This window comes from Somniosus microcephalus, chromosome 16 (genome assembly GCF_052327205.1).
Source record: "Somniosus microcephalus isolate GS21.2 chromosome 16, FLI_Smic_1.0, whole genome shotgun sequence".
Lineage (NCBI taxonomy): Eukaryota > Metazoa > Chordata > Chondrichthyes > Squaliformes > Somniosidae > Somniosus > Somniosus microcephalus.
The window spans coordinates 76,094,826-76,114,770 of NC_141002.1; the positions used below are offsets into that span (position 1 = coordinate 76,094,826).

Here is a 19,945-nt window from a genome sequence, read left to right on the forward strand (position 1 = left end):
CCTAATCTCAGCATTTAAAAAATACTTTGCTTTTCTATTGTTCCTACCAAAGTGGATAACTTCACATTTCTGCACATTATATTCCATTTGCCATGTTCTTGCCCACTCACTTAGCTTGTCTGTATCCCCTTGAAGCCTCTTTGCATTCTCCTCACAACTTACATTCCCACCCAGCTTTGTATCATCAGCAAACTTGGATATATTACATTTGGTCCCCTCATCCAAATGATTGATGTAGATTGTGAATAGCTGAGGCCCAAGGACTGATCCTTGCGGTACCCCACTAGTTACAGCCTGCCAACCCGAAAAAGATCCGTTTATTCCTACTCTCTGTTTTCTGCCCGTTAACCAATCCTCAATCCATGCTAGTATATTAACCCCAACCCCATGAGCCCTAATTTTGTTTCATAACCTCTTGTGTGGCACCTTATCGAATAACTTCTGAAAATCCAAATACACCACATCCACTGGTTCCCCTTTATCTATTCTGCTAGTTACAACCTCAAAAAACTCATTCGTCAAACACGATTTCCATTTTATAAATCCGTATTATTATTTTCTAAGTACAGGAAACTTTGTGATATCCGGCAGCGACGGGACCGGCGTGTTGCCGATCTATCAAAACTGCCGGACATACAAAGTTAATGTTGAAGCATACGGAGGTTTTCATCTCCGTACCTGACAACAAACACTGTTGCTTAGCAACAGCTTCTAAAGAGTCGGCTGCAGCTGCAAGCGTCTCTAGCTGAAGCTGTTGCTATAGCTACAGACCTTGCAGTGGCTGACTGGGAAAAAAAAAACGAGATCTAAAAAAAACTTACAGAAAACGGCTCCTGATTTTTGCCATTAGATCGAGTATTCCGGACATACAACCTCCGGATAAACCAAAGTTTCCTGTACCCTGTTACCACGTCCTTAATAATAGATTCTAGCAAAATCCGTACTACTGATGTCAGGCTAACTGGGCTGTAGTTCCCCATTTTCTCTCTTCCCTCCTTTTCTAAATAGTGCAGTTACATTTGCTACCTTCCAATCTGTGGGAACCGTTCTAGAATCTATGGAATTTTGGAAAATGACAACCAATGCATCCACTATCTCTATAGCTACCTCTTTCAAAACCTTAGCATGTAGGCCATCAGGTCCAGGGGATTTATCGGCTTTCGGTCCCATTAATTTCTCCAGTACTATTTCTTTACTAATCCTAATTTCCTTCAGTTCCTCATTCTCGCTAGACGCTTGGTTCTTCACTATTTCCGGGAAGTATGGAAATATCCCAAAGCATTTAACAGTGGGAGTCAGACACCGAGCAATCATTTGCCGATGGTTGCAGCAAGAGGGTGTGTGTTCATCCTGGCTCTGGTCATCCTGGCTCTGGTCATACTGGTTCTGGAGTGCACAAAGAACAGACTTTATTAAGCAGAATGATGCAAGCAGAAAATGCCACAAAGCCTGTGTTTGAATCAGTTCTTGTTTTGGTATGCTGTAGTGAAGTCTGTCAATGAGTTCAGAGGTTATTTTTAAGAACTGTGACTCAGGAAGTAATGGGCCATTATAAGGAGGCTAGGGACATTTTAGGAAATGTACAGTATATGACTAACTTAAAACAACCTGAACTTTAACGTGCTGACTGCACTTACTCTAGACTGTCTAATAGCTTTTGCATGTCTATGAAATTCTAATGTGTGCAATTATATAACTGATCTATAAAAATGCCCGTACATTTCTGATGACCACTATACACTATTTATAGATTTCATTGGGGCTTTTTACATAAAAGTGTCAGAGGATAGATTTTCTGCCCATTGACTTTGAATAATAAGAGAAAAAATCTAGCCCATATTTTATTGATTGGATGAATTTAATTTACAAAAGTCAAATTCACATTTACCCAGTCTGTTTACATAGATTGACTAAAGTTTCAGTTAATACTTGTTTTAAATAAATACTAGCTAGTCCTGAGTTGCTACCTAATGTTGAAACATGAAGTGCAGAATACAGTTTAAGTGAAGAAATTGGGTAGTGCAGTGGATTAGCGCACCGCTCGTGTCTCAATGGGACTGACCTCTCCTCTGTGTGCCAGTTATAAAGATCCTTACACAAAATGAGTTTGGGCAGTGTAGCTAAAATTTGGCACAAGATGTGAATTTTAATCAAAGCATGCCCAAGGGTATCTAGTGGAAATGTCAATGGTGCCATTAAGAGTGTCTCTTCAGACTTTAATTAAGGCACACGGGGCAGCTTCACCCTTCATCAGACAACATTGAATTTTATTTTAACAGTGGATGGGAAGAGTAAAATAATGTTTCGTTCCACAGCACTGACATCCTTCACGTTAAGCAGCATATAATTCACCAAAAAATTACTATTAACAAAAAAAATCTGTACGTCTAAATTAACTTTGAAACCTATATTAAAGGTCACCAAACTAAATCTGATGTGTACATGTAAATGGCCAAATATATTCCTATGAATTTAAAAAACATTTCAACAAGAATTGAGACAGTTTATCTTGGCTCCAGATGTTTCCAATATGAGTATTTTTCAAATCTCAAAATCTCCAGATGTGACCTCATCAATGATATTATAACCATTTGCTAATATGCAACGTGTACTATCCATTTAAGAAAATGATGTCTCTAATATCATTTGACAGGATTAGTTATAGACTTGGCTGCAGCACTGTTGATGATATCATTTTGTATCTCCAAAGGAACAGTCTAAGCATTGAGAAACATTTGGAGATTCAGGTTCAGTTCAAATATACAAATGTTTAGAAGCTTCCACTAAAACAAAAATAAAATGCTCGACGCAGGAGGCAGTCAATCTCTGCTCTATTTTTGAAGCGATAAAGCAAGTAGATACAAGATGTGCCTCCCACGGGAGGGGAATTAGATTACGTCGCCGCAGACCACTCTTGCAGTCCGCTCAAGACTGACATTGATCAAGGGTAAATGATTCCTGTCTGCCAGGAAATTATGTGTAGCATGGGGAGGGCAACAGGAGGGGGGAGGAGAGAAACACACAATGAATATACGGCCATGGTGCCCTTTCCAAAAGGTGAGTATATTATTGTTATTCTATACAAAGGGAGTTTGTCACAGGAGACAGATTTTTCTCCCCCTTTAATCAGTTGGTTTGTTCCAGGAGGTTACCCATCAGAATAATTAGTGCGAGACACAATTTGAAATATAAACACTATTTTAGCTCATCAGTTTTCCTGTGCTAGTGTAAAATCATCAACTGTTAATGTACATTTTGATATAATACCTGTCCTAAAGTAATATTTTCTGAAAAGAATTTTGATTCTGAGTCTCAAATCGATAGCTCGCATAAAAGGCATTGATGGACTAAAGCTGTTTATATGACTTAACTGAACATTGATTTTAAACCTTAATGCATTTTCTGTGTTGATCTTTCTAAATTATTTATCTTCCATATCTTTACATGTTTTTGTCTTTTTTCAATAGCATATTTCAAAATCAGGAAATATTCTATCTTTAGCTTATAGGGTAGAAATGACTATTGACTGTGCAAGCACTCAATGGTATGTATTCCTTTCTCCGCTGTTAAACAAAGATGTTAACCTGTTTATTTTAAATAGGTAATACCTTCATTAAAATAGCAGAGAGAAGCATTTCGAAAGCATGTTAAACGCCCATATAATAGCATCACTAGCAGTCATTTCTACCCTTTTTTTGAGGGATGGTATATTTCATTCCCCCCCCCCACCCTCATTTGCTGCTTCCCTAAGTTTATGTAGTTCTCTGTCTGATAATTCTGCACACTTACTACTTAATTTTCTAAATTTTCCCCAGTTAGTTTTTCCTGATTTGTCACTCCTCTTGTTGCCTTCTCTGTTTGCCTGCTTCTTATTCATTCCACCTACATCTTGCACCATCTACCCGTTTATCAAACCCTCACACTGCCCATTTCTGATGTCTCTCTGCTTTTTGATCACTTTTCCTTTTTCTCACAATTTCTGCCTTGTTTTCGCCCTCTTTAGCTTCTTACTCACTCTGCCTTTGCCTACATCATACTTCAAAGTAATTAATTGTATATGATGTTTGGGATGTTTCTGAGAGACATGATAAAACGCTGGGCCAGAAATTCGGGTCCCCACGGGTGAGTACGCGCTGGGTACTCGCGCGTAGGCCCAACGAAAGTGCCGGTTTCGTGCATGCACTGTGCATGCACGGGAAGCCGGAACTTCCATTCCCTTAAAGGAAGGGATTGACAGGTCGAACGCGTGCGCCGGAGAGGCAGCACGTACGCCTGGAACTTCCGTTTTTTTTACAGGTTTCTCCGGGAGGGTAAGTCTCCAGCAGCTACGCTTTTAAAAAGCAGTCGTAAGGCCTGCTTTTAACAAGGTAACTGGTGAATTAAGTAAAATTAAAACATTTTTTCCACAGGTTTATTATTTTTAAATACTTTAAAGAAAGGTAAGTTTATTTTTAGCCCCGTTAAAAACTGTAATTAATTTTTTCAAAAATTTAAATTATTGTTTAAAATAGTTACTTCATGTAATTTATAGTTATTTTAAAAATGTGATGTGTTTTTTAAAATTTATTTGAAGTTTTAGTTATGTTTTGGGGCCGAACTCTATTCATAGATTTGACAGGTCTTCCTGTCAAATCTATGAATAGAGATTCCCTGCTACGATTGGCTTTCCATGGCCCACGTGATCCCAGGGGAACGCTTCGAACTAACTTCGCCGCTGGGATACGCGAGCACTTCGCGCCGAAAGTTGGAGCAGGCCCAGGATCAGAATCCCACGCGGGCCCACAGCGCAATGGCCGGCGCGCTAGGTAAGTGCAGGTCGGGGGCATGCACCCGCGGGAAGCCTCCGACCCGAATTTCTAGCCCGCTATATTAGAATCATAAAATAGTACAGCACAGGAGGAAGCCATTCGGCCCATCGAGTCTGCGCCGGCTCTTTCGAAGAGCAATCCAGTTAATCCCACTCCCCTGCGTCCCTGCAATTATTTCTCCTTCCAAGTATTTATCCAATTCCCTTTCGAAAGCTACTGTTGAATCTGGTACTGGTTCAGTACTAGGACCACTGCTGTTTTTTGATACATAAATACAAGTTTTTTTTACCTGCTACTTGCATCCTCTGCCCTATACCCATAGCCTCTTCTGGTTCTTGTTTGCTCTTTTTCTTGCTCACTCTCCAGATGAGTTAGGGTTATGCTTAGGAAGGTAAAGATACTTTTGGCGTCCATTGGCCATGTTTGAGGCTTCTTAAACCCTGATTTTTATCAGCAATACTTGGAGTGTCAGCCTACACTTTTGTGCTCAAGTCTCTGGAGTGGGACTTGAACCCACAACCTTCTGACTCAGAGGCGAGAGTGCTACCTACTGAGCCACGACTGACACTCCAGTGCAATACTGAGGGAGTGCTGCACTAACAGAGGGGCGTCTTTTGGATGAGAAGTTAAACCGAAGCCCCGTCTGCTCTCTCAGGTTGCCGCAAAAGATCCCATGGCACTATTCCGGTGTCTTGGCCAATATTCATCCCTCAATCAAGATCACTAAAAATATAAATTATCTGGACATTATCACATTGCTGTTTGTGGGAGCTTGCTGTGCACAAGTTGGCTGCCCCGATTCCTACATTACAATAGTAACTACACTTCAAAAGTACTTAATTGGCTGTAAAGCGCTTTTGGACGTCCTGAGGTCGTGAAAGGCGCTATATAAATGCAAGTCTATCTTTTTTTCCCATTGTGTGCGATTCTGTGCCGATACCTGGTTCAAGTGGGAGTGGCACTAGTTGATGCTGAGGTGAGTGGTGCTCTTTGGGTGCACCCAATCAACCACTGGGCTCTCCTTGCTCTGTCACGTGAAAGGATGGGACATTTTGAATCTTTAAAGACACTTATCCATTTGAGTGCTGTATTCTCATTCCATGCAATATTGCAGAAAATCAATATGTATGAATGCACTGATGTTGTGCAAATTATAGAATATATGGCCTCTAGTCTCCACAGTCCCTATATCTACCAGGCGTCTCATTCCAAATAAGTTCTTATATGGCATCAATTCCTTCATGTTGTAGGATACACCATCTGTCCTGCCCTGTGCCTCCTGTTGGGTGTTAGTTTTGATTTTAAAGATAAGAGCTATAGCTATCCAGACAGTGTGATTGACAGATGGAGATTTCTTCCTGCCGTATGATTACATTCATCGTTCAAAACCACACATCCCAACAATTTTGTTAGTATGTCCTAAATTACAGTGAAAAACATACTTTTTCCCATTTTTCGTTTAGAAGAATATCGAGTCTCTGGGGTGCAAGAAGTGGAGTAAGAATGTGAAATAGGACGTGAGGGATAAAGAAGGCGAGCAGAGGGAACAAGAACTGAGAGAAGCCAGAAAAAGAAGAGAGAAATAGGGAGGTAGCTAGCCATTTTAAGGTGAAGCCATAAATAAAAATTTTATAGCCCAGATACTTTGTAGCTGAGAGATTCTGAGGGTGGCGTGTCCTTTGACCGACTTCATTGTCAGTATTTAAACTCAACTTCTATCAAATCATCATGTAGTATGGAAACATCAGTGTACGTTGGTAAATTAGTGCATTATTAACTCTCTGTACGATGACTTTGTAAAATTGCCAGTTCTTGTTTTGACAATTTAAATGCACTGATGTCAGATTTTGTACTTTGCTGGCTTAAGCGGCTGCTCTTTCAAAACTGAGATGAGGAGGAACTACTTCACTCAGAGGGTGGTAGGTCCATGGAATATGCTGCCCCAAAAAGCTGTAGAAGCTACATCATTACATAAATTTAAAACAGAAATAGACAGTTTCCTAGAAGTAAAGGGAATTAAGGGTTACGGGGAGTGGGCAGGAATTTGGACATGAGTCTAGGTTCAGATCGGTCATGGCCCTGTGGGTAGCGGAGCGGGCCCAGGGGCCGTGTAGCCTGATCCTGCTCCTATTTTGTGTGTCTAATTCTGTTAGATTCAGGAGATGGTTCTGTGATAGTGGATTGGCAGTTAGGATCAGATCAGCCATGATCTTATTGAATGGTGGAGCAGGCACGAGGGGCCGATTGGCCTACTCCTGCTCCTATTTTGTGTGTCTAATTCTGTTAGATTCAGGAGATGGTTCTGTGATAGTGGATTGGCAGTTAGGATCAGATCAGCCATGATCTTATTGAATGGTGGAGCAGGCACGAGGGGCCGATTGGCCTACTCCTGCTCCTATTTCTTATGTTCTTATGTTTACAACATGGTGTCAAAAACCATCATGGTAGACTGGCCTTGAACAAAATTAATCCCCCACAACGACCCATTGTAGTCCTTGAAATACTCTTGAACAAATATACAGAAAATAATCTGATCCACAAGCATTATTGTCACAAAACAATTTTTCAAATTAATGCCCAGTCTTCCAAATAAATCTGGTAATATTTATCTAACTGTTGTATGCTTAAAATAATGATTATAATACACAACAAATGAAAAATATAGAAGAATGGAAATAATGACGTAAGTCTTCATGGTATCATTATACTGATTTTAAATTCAAGACCAGACTGTTTGATGTCAATGATGTACAATATTTCTGTTGATACTGCCCTTTATTTCAACTCTAGTTAATTTTATCCCGATGCAAGGTTGTTCTTCATAACCTAAGGTGTACCAGCTCCTTTCTGCGCTACCCCCCAGGCTCTATATTTGTGAGTTGCATCCAAGTTTAAATGCAAATGTACAACGTACATTTAACCTTTACAGCAAATTGCTTTTCTTCACTGTTTCCGAACTGAATTACAAGTTCCCAAGCACAGCGCTTTAATCTGGTTGCTTATGTCCCGAAGGTGTATTATGCAGAAAGGCAAAAGATCGTCCCATACCAGCGCTACACCAGGGCAAAAAGAAAATTTGGGTCACAGGATTTTCCAGTGTAATTAAATACAACAACAACTTGCATTTATTTAGCACCTTTAATGTAGTAATAGGTCCCAAGGCACTGTCAGAAATACAAGTAAATCATTTGGCATGTGGGTACTGAGTATTTCATATATGTTAACCATCACCCTTATGGGAACCTTGTCCATGGTGCCAGGTTTGCTGACAAAAGTCAGCACAGACCAGGCCCCTCTCCCCTCAGCACTGCACCTACCCGAGTCCTACCAGTAATGGATGCGGTTCTGGTCACAGAGTACCGTGAGCAGGAATTCTCACGAGAGCAGCAATTCCCAACTACAATATGCAGCAGCCAGAATCACTTCCACTAGTAGCGGGACTCGGGTAGGAGTGGCACTGAGGGCAGGGGAGAAATGAGCGGTAAAGAAGGAGAGCGGGAAGGGGCATAATGAAGGGGAAACGGATTAGCATGAAGGGGAGAAAGAAGAGGGAAATTGGTGGCAGTGAAGGGGAAAGAGGAGGGAAGGTAATGGATGGTGAGAAAGACGCCAGGATCACGCCTGCCAGTGTATGTAGGGTCAGTGGGAGAGCATTGGATTTTTAGCTCGGGTGCTTGCCAGACCCACACCCAGAAATTCCAGTGCTTGACCACTATCTGGGGAGAATTCCAAATCCCTAAGAAGCAATTTACATTTAATTTTTTTTAAACAAATCTCGGTTCCCTGGCCTGGGCCCATTTCTCTTCCCTCCCTCTAGAAGTAAAGGAAATTAAGGGTTACGGGGAGCGAGCAGGAATTTGGACATGAGTCTAGGTTTGGATCGGACATGGCCCTGTGGGTAGCGGAGCGGGCCCAGGGGCCGTGTAGCCTGATCCTGCTCCTATTTCGTGTGTCTAATTCTGTTAGATTCAGGAGATGGTTCTGTGATAGTGGATTGGCGGTTAGGATCAGATCAGCCATGATCTTATTGAATGGCGGAGCAGGCTCGAGGGGCCGATTGGCCTACTCCTGCTCCTATTTCTTATGTTCTTATGTTCCCCGGTGGTGTCCACTTGTGCCTTCCTGGAGGCCAATATGTTTCCTCTGACTCGGTGGACTAGCTTCCAGCCTTGCACTAGGCCACATATTGGCCGGGGAGATCGGGACTCCCAGCGTTCGATTGGGAGTGGGACGCGGTGTATTCAGGTCCCAGCCAATTTCTAAGCTGTTCTGCTGGACCTCCTGTTGGAGTTATGCCAGGAGTCCACTGGAATGGTGGAGAAAATTCGACCTCCTACTATTTAGTACCAATTCTGGACCACAGTTTGAGATTGATTCGGGGCTGCAGCCCAAAGATCAGTCCGACCTCTCCCTCTGTACAGCAGTAATGCTGAATCACTTTTAAAGTTAAAACAATGACCTCAAGTGGGCTGGTGTAAACTTTTCATTTGTGCAGGAATTAATAGTCTGAAAATTTCTGCACTGCATGGAAACTTTGCTAAGACTGGCAAGCTGTACATCCTATTATTTTGACTTTGCGTCTTTAAGTCTTGAAGCCATTAACATTCTGCATCTGTTTGATATGTGCAGCGATGTTGGTCAATCGGCAGATGTTCAACTTCTATATTAAGTTAGATAATTTGAAACCAGTCTATTTTCACTCAAATGTTTTCATTCAGTGTGACACTGATACTTTGGTTTAAGCTTTTTTTTTGTATAACTGGAACCAACTATCTTAAATTTGACAAGCTAATAACATTTATATACACAAATAGATCTCCTTCGGTCTTGCTCATGGATAATGCTAGAGCACTGTTTCGGAGGTTTAAAGCAACAGACTATATAGCGGTGGCCAGTCGACAACCAAAAATTGGACCTGTTAACCCTCTGCTAAAATGGCAGAAATACAAATCTCTAGCAAATGCATAATTCATATGCAGGTAACTCATGGTGTAATTTCAGGGCCCTTATTTTTAGCTGCATACATCTTCTCTTCATCACCAATTGTCTATTCGTAGCTATTTACGGCTTGCTCATTGATTGGTTTCCTACCTGCTCAGTAATATTTTGGGCAATTAACATTGTTCAGTTAACAGTGATTTATTGTGATTTGTTGATTTTTTGTGAATATGATATGAATCAATCAGGTGCAAATTTTGCACTATGCATATGCAACACTTTAAACTTGGCAGGATACTTTATACTTTAAAGTGCGACTTGTGATGTACGTTTTCCCATGTACTATGGATGCGAGCTAGACACGAGACTTGTAATTACATAGATGATGGAGTCTCTATCTCTGTAACCTCCTCCAGCCATACAACCCTCCGAGAACTCTGCATTCGTCCAATTCCGGCCTCTTGTGCAGCCCAAATACTTCAGCCCACCATTGGCGGCCGTGCCTTCAGCTGTCTAGGGCCAAAGCTCTGGAATCTCCTCCCTAAACATCTCCGCCTCTCTACCTCTTTTTCCTCATTTAAGACCTCTTTGATCAAGCTTTTGGTCACCTGCCCTAGTATCTCCTTATGTGGCTCGCTGTCAATTTTTTTCTTAGAACGCTCCTATGACGCGCCTTGGGTTGTTTTACTACATTAAAGGCACATTGGCCCAGAAATTCGGGTCTCCACGGGTGAGTACGCACGGGGTACTCACCCGTAAGCCCAGTTGAAGTGCCGGTTTCGTGCATGCACTGCGCATGCGCGGGAAACCGGCACTTCCGTTCCCCTGAAAGAAGGAGTTCAGAGGTCAAACTCATGCGCAGGAGAGGCTGCGCGTGCGCATCGAACTTACGTTTTTTTTGCAGGTTTTCCCGGGAAGGTAAGTCTCCAGAAGTTAGACATGTAAAAAGCAGTCGCAAGGCCTGCTTTTTACAAGGTAAGTGGTGAATTAATAAAATTAAAACATTTTTTCACAGGTTTATTATTTTTAAATACTTTAAAGAAAGGTAAATTTATTTTTAGCCCCGTTAGAAAATGTAATTTTTTTTTCCAAAAATTTAAATTATTGTTTAAAATAGTTATTTCATGTAATTTATAGTTTATTTAAAAAATGTTAATTTAAAAAAAAATTATTTGAAGATTTAGTGATGTTTTGGGGCTTACATAAGAACATAAGAAGTAGGAGCAGGAGTAGGCCATACGGCCCCTCGGGCCTGCTCCGCCATTCAATAGGATCGTGGCTGATCCGAATCTAGACTCACGTCCACTTCCCTGCCCTCTCCCCGTAACCCCTAATTCCCTTATCTGCTAGGAAACTGTCTATCTCCGTTTTAAATTTATTTAATGTTGCAGCTTCCACAGCTCTCTGGGGTAGCAAATTCCATAGATTTACTACCCTCTGAGTGAAGAAGTTTCTCCTCATCTCAGTTTTGAAAGCGCAGCCTCTTATTCTTAGATTATGCCCCCTAGTTCTAGTCTCACCCATCAGTGGAAAAATCCTCCCCGCATCCACCCGATCAAGCCCCCTCACAATCTTATATGTTTCGATAAGATCGCCTCTCATTCTTCTGAACTCCAATGAGTAGAGTCCCAACCTACTCAACCTTTCCTCATACGTCAACCCCCTCATCTCCGGAATCAACCGAGTGAACCTTCTCTGAACCGCCTCGAGAGCAAGTATATCTTTTCTTAAATATGGAAACCAAAACTGCACGCAGTATTCCAGGTGTGGCCTCACCAATACCCTGTATAACTGCAGCAAGACTTCCCTGTTTTTATACTCCATCCCCCTTGCAATAAAAGCCAAGATTCCATTGGCCTTCCTGATCACCTGCTGCACCTGCACACTAACTTTTTGTGTTTCATGCACCAGGACCCCCAGATCCCTTTGTACTGTAGCACTTTGCAGTTTCTCTCCATTTAGATAATAACTTGCTCTTTGATTTTTTCTGCCAAAGTGCATAACCTCACACTTTCCAACATTATATTGCATCTGCCAAATCTCTGCCCACTCACTTAGCCTGTCTGTCCTTTTGCAGGTTTTTTATGTCCTCCTCACTCACTGCTTTCCCTCCCATCTTTGTATCGTCGGCAAACTTGGATATGTTGCACTCGGTCCCTTCCTCCAAATCGTTAATATAGATTGTAAAGAGTTGGGGTCCCAGCACTGACCCCTGCGGAACACCACTAGTTACTGATTGCCAGCCCGAGAATGAACCATTTATCCCAACTCTTTGTTTTCTGTTAGATAGCCAATGTTCCACCCATGCCAGTATATTACCCCCAATCCCGTGATTTCTTATCTTGATCAGTAATCTTTTGTGTGGAACCTTGTCAAATGCCTTTTGGAAGTCCAAATACACTACATCCACTGGTTCCCCTTTATCCACCCTGTATGTTACATCCTCAAAGAATTCGAGCAAATTTGTCAAACATGACTTCCCCTTCGTAAAACCATGCTGACTCTGTCCTATTAAATTATGTTTATCCAAATGCTCTGTTACTGTTTCCTTAATAATGGACTCCAACATTTTGCCAACCACAGATGTTAGGCTAACTGGTCTATAGTTTCCAGCTTCTTGTCTACTTCCCTTCTTAAATAAGGGTGTTACATTAGCAGTTTTCCAATCTGCCGGGACCTTTCCTGAGTCCAGGGAGTTCTGGAAAATAATCACCAATGCATCCACAATCCCTACCGCCACTTCTCTCAAGACCCTAGGATGTAGGCCATCAGGTCTGGGGGATTTATCCGCCTTAAGTCCCATTATTTTACTGAGTACCATCTCCTTAGTGATTTCAATCGTCTTTAGCTCCTCCCCCCCCCCCCCCCCCCCGTTTGTCCAGTGTTGGGATATTTTTAGTGTCCTCTACTGTAAAGACTGATACAAAATATTTGTTCAGCGTCTTTGCCATCTCCATGTTCCCCACCACTAGTTTCCCGGTCCCATCCTCTAAGGGACCAACGTTCACTTTAGCCACCCTTTTTCTTTTTATATAGCTGTAGAAACTCTTGCTATCTGTTTTTATATTTTTTGCTAGTTTAATTTCATAATCTATCTTCCCTTTCTTAATTAATCTTTTAGTTATTGTTTGCTGGCTTTTAAATGCTTCCCAATCTTCTATCCTCCCACTAGATTTGGCTACTTTATATGCCCTTGTTTTCAGTCGGATACTATCCTTTATTACTTTACTGAGCCACGGATGGCTGTCTTTTCTTTTACTCCCCTTTTTCCTCAGTGGACTATATTCATCTTGAAAGATGTGAAATATCTCCTTGAATGTAGACCACTGCTCTTGTACCGTCTTACACTTTAATCTGTTTTCCCAGTCCACTTTAGTCAATTCTACTCTCATACCTTCATAGTCTCCTTTATTTAAGCTCAGTATGCTGGTTTGAGATCCAACTCTCTCACCCTCAAACTGAATTTGGAATTCAACCATATTATAGTCACTCATTCCAAGGGGATCCTTTACTAGGACATTTTTTATTAATCCTGTTTCATTACACAGGACCAGATCTAAGATTGCCTGCCCCCTGGTTGGTTCAGTTACATACTGCTCAAGGAACCCGTCCCTAATACACTCTATGAACTCTTCCTCAAGGCTGCCATGCCCAATTTGATTAGTCCAGTCAATATGAAAGTTAAAATCCCCCATGATTATAGCTGTTCCCTTATTACAAGCCCCAACTATTTCCTGATTTATACTCCAACCAACAGAGTTGCCACTGTTAGGAGGCCTATAGACTACGCCCACTAGTGACTTTTTCCCCTTCTTATTCCTTATCTCCACCCAAACTATTTCACTATCCTGATCCTTTGACCCAATATCATTTCTGACTATTGCAGTGATTCCATCCTTGATTAACATAGCAACCCCACCTCCCTTTCCTTCCTGTCTGTCCTTCCTAATTGTCAAATACCCTTGTATGTTTAGTTCCCAGTCATGATTATCTTGCAGCCATGTTTCCGTAATGGCCACCAGATCATACCCATGTGTAGTTATTTGTACCGTCAACTTGTCAATTTTGTTACGAATGCTGCGTGCATTCAGATAAAGAACTTTCAAATATGTTTTCTGACAATTTATTCCTGCTTTTACCCCTTTTACTGCTTTACCTTTATCATTATACATTCTGTCCCTTCCTGACACGCTCTGGTTTTTAATTCCCCCACTGCTACCTTGCTCTATTACCTTCTCCGCTGTCATTTTTATTTTTCGCTCTCTTAAAACCTCCCCCCCCACTAATTAGTTTAAAGCCCTCTCTATAGCCCTAGTTATTCGATTCGCCAGGACTCTAGTCCCAGCACTGGCCAAGTGAAGTCCGTCCCAACGGAACAGCTCTCTCCTGTCCCAGTACTGATGCCAGTGTCCCAGGAAGCAAAACCCATTTCTCCCACACCAGGCTTTGAGCCACGTATTTAACTCTCTAATTTTATTTACCCTAGCCAAATTTGCACGTGGCTCAGGTAGTAATCCAGAGATTATTACCCTTGTGGTTCTGCTTTTTAATTTGACCCCTAGCTGCTCAAACTCCCTCAGCAGAACCTCCTTCCTTGTCCTATCTATGTCATTGGTACCAACATGGACCATGACAACTGGATCCTCCCCCTCCCACTCCAAGTTTCTCTCCAGCCCAGAGGAGATGTCCTTAACTCTGGCACCGGGCAGGCAACACAGCCTTCGGGACTCTCGCTCTCGGCTGCAAAGAACTCTTATCTATCCCCCTAACGATACTATCCCCTACCACTACAACATTTCTTTTATCTCCCCCCACTTGAATGGCTCCACGGTGCTGTGGCCGGGTTGCTCATCCTCCCCGCAGTCCCCGTTCCCATCCTCACAGGGAGTAAGCGCCTCAAGCCTGTTGGACAAGAGCAAGGGCTGCGGCTCCTCCAACACCACCTCCTGGACCCCCGTACCTGCCTCACTTCTAGTCACACCATCCTGACCCTGGCCACAGACTACATCTGAATTAATTAATCTAACCTGTCAAACTTATGAATGAAGCATTCCCTGCTGCCATTGACTCTCCATGGCCCACGTGATCCCAGGGGACGCATTGAACTAACTGCGCCCCTGGGATACGCAAGCACTGCGCGCCGGCAGTTGGAGGAGGCCCAGGATCGGAATCTCACGCGGGCCTTCAGCTCAATGGCCAGCGCGGTAGGTAAGTGCAGGTCGGGGGCTTGCACCCGCGGGAAGCCCCCGACCCGAATTTCTGGGCCTATATAAGTGCAAGTTGTTGTTGCTGCTGCTTTTCTAAGAAATGACAAATGAGAGGCACAGCAGGATGAAGGTGAGTGTGGCTTTGTACTAACATTTCGTGATCTACTGAGATCATTGAAAGGTTTGCGCCACTGCACCCAGGTCCTCCCTGCATATGGGGGGAATCATGGGCGAACCTGGGTGCAGCCCTGCACCTCTGTGCAGTGACCGTCAGTGTTTGCAGCACTTCAATGCTGTAGAACACTGACAACACAAATGTCAAAAGAAAATTGGGCATGGTCCCTTTAAGGAAACCGGCTGATGACACGTCTTGAAATGACATCACCAGGCCCGCTTCCTGTAATTGACCCGGGAAACACACTGGGCGGGCTTATCAAGCCCTATCAAGGGAAAATCATTTCACAGAGCGGGATGAAGCCAGCAGCGGGGTCGGGACCCGCCACCGACATCGCCCACCATGGACCCGCCGAGGTAAGTAAAATCACGGCCATAGACTCCTTTTTGTTTTCTTTTAATGAGAGTCAGACTTCCTGATTTCTATCCCTAACAATGCACCCAATACAGCAGGTGAGAGGGTGGCCAGTCCTCACGTTTATGCCAATGCCATTCTGGAAACTGGTCTATATGAGACTGACAACATCCTGGTGATTACTGTTTCACCATTTTCACTCCTTCCCTTAGTTTTGCCTTCCACTTGCTCACACCACAAGCTCAAATTCATCCTCACCATTCATTGGCATCAAACATATACTTTAATACAATGTGCTACTTTGTTTTCAGTTATTTAAGAAAGATTTATTTATTTGTAGGGATTAAAATTCCAGTTAAGATTAAGGGAAGTTTAATATTGTGAAATGGGGGTAGGGATTATGGGATTACTTTTAGGGATTAGGGTTCTCCTTTCTTTATGGAATACTTATCAGTCAGCACAATGCTGTGGTTTTCAGCACTTACAACATTTACTACTTAACCTCCCGCTGCAGGAGATTATCACGTCTTCCTGAGATCCGCTTGTCTATCATTAACCCCATTTCACATGCTCCTACCTTGTATTCAACAAATTTGATTGTCGAAGTCCATTTTTATTGGACTGAGCTGCAGCTGATTTTGTTCTGAGAAAATCCAACCAGTTGCCAAAGAGGAAGCAAGTGTCGAAAGTTCCTGCTGTGAACAGTTGTGAGGGAAGCTTTTCTATGCTGCTGTTTTTTTTTTAGTTAGTAGGCTTTCATCACTCAAGAGAATAAAAACAGCATTTCATGGCACTCCATTAAGTACCTTCTATAAAACACACACGACATTTTATTTCCCAGTAATCCGTCCCTTCCCCCTCCCCCCCCATAATACTATAGTACCAGTCATGTGGTGCTACACAGCTTCAGATCTGACATCCCAGTTGATTTGGTTACATTTACTTGCCATACAGCTTCAACCACTTTCCATGCACTCTGGAAAAAAGAAAGCTGAGAACTTTTTTGTCAAGACTTTTCAATATGTTTTATGAAAACGAACACAATATAAGGCAGTAATTCAATCTCCGAGGCTCCGCTGAGAATCAGAACCGCTCAAGCTTCGCCCTTGCGGTTTATGGTGTGATTAGAACTGCTTGATTGAATTACTGCCTTGTAACTGTGTTACATGCAGTGAAATAAAACCTGATATCACTGCAGTACAAATCATACAGTACGATGGGACTGTAGTTCAATTTCAGCTCAACTGCCTTCAATTTTCAGCTGTTTTCCGTCTGTAAGTTCCACTACTGTCTTCACTGGTGCCATGCTTTCCGCACAAAATTTCATAATATCAAAAATAAATGTCACGTACCTTTTATGATGATGGGATCTGGCACTTATGCAACTTTAGTATGTAGGCATGAGCAGGAATTACATATTGGGGATATAAGGCTACATGCTGAGCTGTTCTTTCATGCAGTACATAGTCACCATAAGTAGTCACACTCTAAAACTGTATATAATTTCAAAACAGTTGACTCTATATAATTTCAAATAGTTTGTAAATGTTTTCTTCATTGCTTGTTTTTACTTCACTTTCCCCTTGGCTCTATTGAATTTCCTCCTCAACTTCTCCCTCCCTACAGTAGTACAGAAAATCATCCAAACTATGTTGGGGATAGTCTTAAGGTACAAGGTATGTGTGTTTTCATTTCCATTATATCCAAAGTCTGGTCAGTGTCATAGGAGTGGCAGTAACTTTGTACAAGGACGCCCACTGTGCTCTAATGTGTGTTCTCACAACCTTCGATACTTTTTTGTTCCTATCAGTAATTCTTTGAATAAAAATGTTTAAGTGTTTTTGCCTCAATGCTTTAATTTGTTCACGATTAGAATAACTTTGGAATCATGCAGTTCCCACACATAAGGCACTTTATTATAACTATATAAGTTCATTCTTTCTCCAAGTATGCATTCTGTTTATTTAAGTATAAAGGCATACACCCAACCTGGTTTAAAATTAATTCAAATGTACATATTCAGTGTATTAAAGCAACTGAACAGAGAACACTCTGACCATTATGCTTTAACAGTTTGCACAAGCAATCTATATTTTGAGTCTTATTACACAAATGAAATTGAGGACAAACCACCCAACTGCAGCAGTCTACTCTAAGATGGCAGTGCTATATATAAGAACAAATGGTTTTATATACATTACACTGATACTTGCTGTAATATTCTCAGCTATCCAATACCAAAACATTAATGAAGAAAAGTTTAAAAGGAAAAATAATCTGCCTCGCTCACTTAATTTTATTCCTATTCCTTTTTAATGTTGACATTATCTTGAGACGATCGGCACAAGTTGTTTCCTTTGATCCATTGATTTTGTAGGGGAGGGCTGGTAAGTTTTGATTGGTACTGCTGACTGTAGCATACTTATAATCCTGCCATCATTTAATTTTCTGGTGCAGATGAAGATTAATATGAGTCAGTTCAGTGTTTAGAAAGGGTTAAGTATCCCTGCTGTGTTGATAATGTTCAGTTTACTTATGCAGCAGTCCTTGGGATGACCTTGTATAGCACCAATTGCTCTGTCTCACTTTCAGCGTGATGTATCCAAAATACTGTGTTAATATTATTGCTCCAGACATGAATGAAGTGCAGTTAATGTAACATTTTTATGTATTTCCAGTTTTCACAATTCGAAGTGTAATGCTCCACACTTCAAGCCCTGGTTATAGTATTCCCTTGTGTCCAATATGAAGAACAATAATAAAGGCATTACATTAGAAGAGAGCATGAAAATGCTATTCAGCTATGAATACACGTTTGGACTGCAATTGAAAACAGTTTACCTCAGGGTATTATAAATTAGATTGACGTTGTTGTAAATTATAATAATGATATTGAACCTTTTGTTTTGATTTCCCCTAGATAATTGATATAGGATCAGGAAAGGGCTATTTGAGTTCCTACTTGTCCATGCAATATGGCCTAAATGTGTATGGCATAGATTCTTCCAGCACCAACACCAGTGGGGCGAATGATAGGAACAGAAAATTAAAAAGATACTGGAAAGTTTATCAGCGTCAAAAAAAGCCTCTGAACCAAGACTTCGCACCAGAACATCCGGAGGAAAAGCAAATGCATAGTGTGGAGAGTTGTATGGATATCAGGGAACAGATTGGCCACAGTAGGGAGCAAGAGAGTAGTCCTCAAACTCAGCCTGGCCATGTACAGTCACCTGTACAGACTTCTATTTCTGCTACTTTCATAGAGTCAGAGACAAACGAGACAAAGGAAATAGATGCATCTGCACAGATTGTGGGACCAATTGAAAATGAACTTAATGGCGCTGAGAATCTGTTTCTGGAACTTCTGTCAACCGACGCCGTGGAAATGAGTTCACTGTCGAGGCAAAAGAAAGATCTGAATGAAAAAGAGAAAGAGAGAAGGAAAACTGCAAGCTTAGAGGCCAAAGCAAAGCGAATCAAAGAGGCTAATCTGTATTCCCCATTAACACTGCATGTTACTTCCACAACAGAACTCCGAGACATCATTTCTGACATAAAGGTTAGGCATCCTTACACAAAGTACAATGTTTTGAGATGTGTATTAAGATAATTATTAGATTGTGTGAGTGACACAGTGGGTTAAGTTGGTACACTGTCCTTTCACCTTTGGAGCCCCAGTTTAAATTCAGGCCAGGATGATGGCGTGAAAGTCGCCTCTCAGCTAACTGTAAGGGTCCCTCATGAAGAAATGAATTATGGTAGTCATCCGGTTCTTGGTGTGTGTACCCACAGCACAGAACTGCCCCTCACTTGGTGCAAATTGGCACTGTTCTGGCAATCAGCAAGCCCATATGATGGCTGGTGTGGGAGATCGAAAAATTCATACAGCTACAATAAGAAGATACTCTTCCAAGATTTGGAAGTTGGGATTAAAACCTATTGCTGGGTTGAGAAAAGTGAGCTATGCTCTGCATCCAGTTGTGCTATACCTTATTTGGAAGTGCAATATAGGGATCTTTGATAACAAGTGTGGAAAATAAGTGTTCCATTCCTTAGCACTGACATCCCTCACATTGATGAGCCCCAAAAATATAAAAAGTAGATATGATGTCGTTTTATAACCTTTTAAGGCACTGAAGTTAACTTTGTTAGTTATATATACTGTATTGTACTATTTCAAAAGGAGAAAATATTCTTACATAATGGTCTATTTCGTGACTGCCACAAGGTGGCAGGCATTCTACTTGCCTTTTTAAGAATATACAGTAAGAACAGTAAGAAGCAGCAGAACCATTTAATACAATCTTTTGAATTGATTTTCAGTAGCTTATTTGATGAAAATTGAACATTTTTAACAGCCGTTCTATTAAAAGGCAATAATTTAGTTGGATTTTATTCATTGAAAGGTTACCAAAATTAGAATAAATGCTGTATAATATTCCCATTCATTGCAATATGAAGTA

At 41.5% G+C, this 19,945-nt stretch overlaps 1 protein-coding gene across 1 annotated transcript in view; it reads left to right on the forward strand.

Moving 5' to 3' along the window:
* The window catches only part of LOC147106303 (putative methyltransferase-like protein 25), a 64,056-nt gene that overhangs the window by 13,713 nt on the left and 30,398 nt on the right, over positions 1 to 19,945 (forward strand). The window contains exon 4 of the mRNA XM_086009292.1: positions 18,403 to 19,041. Coding sequence (XP_085865418.1) covers positions 18,403 to 19,041 — 639 coding nt within the window. The remainder of the gene's footprint in view (positions 1 to 18,402; positions 19,042 to 19,945) is intronic.